This window comes from Trachymyrmex septentrionalis, unplaced genomic scaffold (genome assembly GCF_001594115.1).
Source record: "Trachymyrmex septentrionalis isolate Tsep2-gDNA-1 unplaced genomic scaffold, Tsep1.0 scaffold259, whole genome shotgun sequence".
Classification (NCBI taxonomy): domain Eukaryota; kingdom Metazoa; phylum Arthropoda; class Insecta; order Hymenoptera; family Formicidae; genus Trachymyrmex; species Trachymyrmex septentrionalis.
The window spans coordinates 61,787-64,389 of record NW_017305418.1 but is presented as its reverse complement, the minus strand read 5'-3'; the positions used below and the strand labels follow the sequence as shown (position 1 = coordinate 64,389).

At 37.3% G+C, this 2,603-nt stretch overlaps 1 protein-coding gene across 5 annotated transcripts in view; it reads right to left on the bottom strand.

The window, feature by feature from the left end:
* Positions 1-2,603, bottom strand: part of LOC108749067 (DNA-binding protein RFX2) — a 12,192-nt gene that overhangs the window by 5,350 nt on the left and 4,239 nt on the right. The window contains exons 1-4 of one of the 5 annotated variants that reach the window (XM_018487567.1): positions 2,406-2,573; positions 1,317-1,642; positions 620-812; positions 271-315 (exon numbers count right to left, since the gene is read on the bottom strand). In XM_018487567.1, the coding sequence (XP_018343069.1) occupies positions 271-315; positions 620-812; positions 1,317-1,642; positions 2,406-2,427 (586 nt within the window). In that variant the 5' untranslated portion in view covers positions 2,428-2,573. Of the gene's footprint in view, positions 1-270; positions 316-619; positions 813-1,316; positions 1,643-2,405; positions 2,574-2,603 lie in introns of those variants that run through there. The other 4 variants (XM_018487569.1, XM_018487568.1, XM_018487570.1 and 1 more) reach the window with 4 other exon arrangements.

The following is a 2,603-nucleotide window of genomic DNA, read 5'->3' as shown; positions in this document are numbered from 1 at the left end:
ATAGCCGAAAGGTATTACATCTTTAATACTGTACTTGGAATGAAGGTTTGTAAATGATCAACTTTATAATCATATTCACGTTATAATCATATTCACGTTTGTCGATGACTATGTATGGTGACGATAGATATAGATGAAATAAACCAAATAGTATTAAATATTGGCATATAAGAATGCAATCTGTTCATTGATCTTATAATTTCTACGAAATTAAAATGTATAAATAATAAAGAGGACAAATAAGGCATGCTGTTTATATTCTGCCCTCACCTACAGCTGTTGTGAGGGCCGCGTAGGATGATGAATCACTGGTGCCTAGTATGGTCAGAGTAGAAGTACAGAGGTGCATGTTTTTTCAGCAGCATGAAAAGGGCCAAATCTCTACTCAAACACTATAATTTTTCAACCGATTCTCATACTCACCGTAAATGGTAAATTTTATTTGCAATTACTTAAGTTTCATACTCAATATTAATTTCTATTTATGCCTGTGTACAATTGGTGCTATCTACAGTGTGATTGTTTGCAATTTAATGATTCGCAATTAGATTTGTGCATATCGCAATAAGATCAAATCAAGTTTTCACTATTAGATAAGAAATTTATATTCAGTTATTACCTGTGACTGTTATATAGTGTGGCGAACCACTGACAATGGTGCCAGCCGATGTAGAAGCAGCTTCAGAATCCACTAATGTGTGCTGACCAGAATGAGTAGTATTGACCACTACCTGTGCTGTAACATGCGCTGGCGTACCTGTTGAGCCGTTGGACGAATCTGCAGCTGTATCAAGTGGATCCTGAACCAATAACTAAATTATTATTTATAGTATGCGTGTCCTCATGGCCCATAATTTGATTTTATAATAGAAATTAAAACAAAAATGATATATGCCTCTTGTACGTATGTGAATATTTATATGTTCAAGATAGAATTGACTTGGATTTTATTTCAACATTTGTGTATATCACTCTTATCAGTCGCTAGGAGCAGATGGCTCAAATATGTTATCAGATTGGATATGCAGCACCTATAAAATGTATGCTGCAAACAGATGCTATATCTGCAAAGATTATGTATATATTGAATCAATTTTTATATATCTCTTATTATTCTCTATCTTATAATTACGATAATAGAGAGTACCAGAGAGAAGAAAAAGCAATTTGACATGTATATAAATTGTATCACAAGACGTTTTGTATAACAATGACATTACAATCTTCAATTCTTGAGAATAATGAAAATAATCATTCTCCTAAATCACACGGGCAAAGGGCATAATAAAGAAATAATGAAAGATAATATTACTAACCTGAATGGGCTGTAAGTTATTTGGACTGGAAGCATCAGGGTTTGTCACGACAGTGATGAACTCTGGTTCTTGGCCTCTGGCAGACTGAGTCTGTGCTACGTTGCCACCACCACTGGAACTGGAAGTAGTAGTCACGACAACCACATTTTGCTTAGAATCCACCCCTACCGTCGTGGAGCTACCCCCACTGTTATTAGCCCCGGTGGATGCTGCGAGGGCATACTGGGCTCCTGTCGTAGTCATGGCAATCACTCCTTCGTCTCTCTCTGCACCCACTGAGTCGTCGCCACCACCGCTACTACCTCTCCGCTGCTGGAGAGACGAATCTATAACAGATACACACATACACCATCTCACTAAATATCAATAACATCTTCCACCAGACCCAGCGAAGAGATCTTAAGAACAGCGTGCCTCTACAACCCCAACATCAATATTGCCTCATCAAAACAAGAATATTACTGGTAATTATGATACAATACAAGATATATAAGATTCAAATAATCTTATAAATATTTTAAAATAAAATATCAATTTTAATATATCTCTCCTTTGATATCAATTATTATATCTTACAAAATTATGTAAAATCTATTGTGTACAGTTTGTAGAGAGTACAGGAACTCTTAAAATTGTCTGTAAATTAAAAGAGAAAAATTTTTACATATAATTATAATGTAAATATTATTTTTAACTATTATTTCCCTTAAAAATGTGAATAGAATTTGAAACTATTTTTTGTACAATAGTTACAACATTGTTAACAAATTATACTCATATTGAAGAGCGTTAAGTACAGTCGCATAAACCAAATTATCGCTAAGGAGTAATGAGAAAGAACAGAGAGAGAGAGAGAGAGAGAGAGAGAGAGAGAGAGAGAGAGAAAGAGAGCCATATATCGTGCTACTGATTGTCTAAGAATAACGACTTTAGCTTCGGGATGAAAAACTGATCTTGAATCGGCGAAACGCCTTTCGGAAACGAGCTGACAAGCGCGGCGCGCGCGTTGCCGAAGGAACATCGCGACATAAAATCGCTACTCCCGACCGTCGTCCTAACCTATATCGCAAAGATCGCAATATAACGTACTTTTCTCGCAGGTGCGGCGCATTCAATAATCTGCAGATCAAAGGGAAGCCCCGGCGGGCTTGCGATACGAATGGAACACGTCACTGCCATTATTACGCGCGTATATCATGGTGTATTGGCGCCGTGTACCTGTTGGGGCGGCACTGCAGGTACCAAACACAATGTATCAAGGGGAAGAAATCGGCCGGGGGCCGGGAG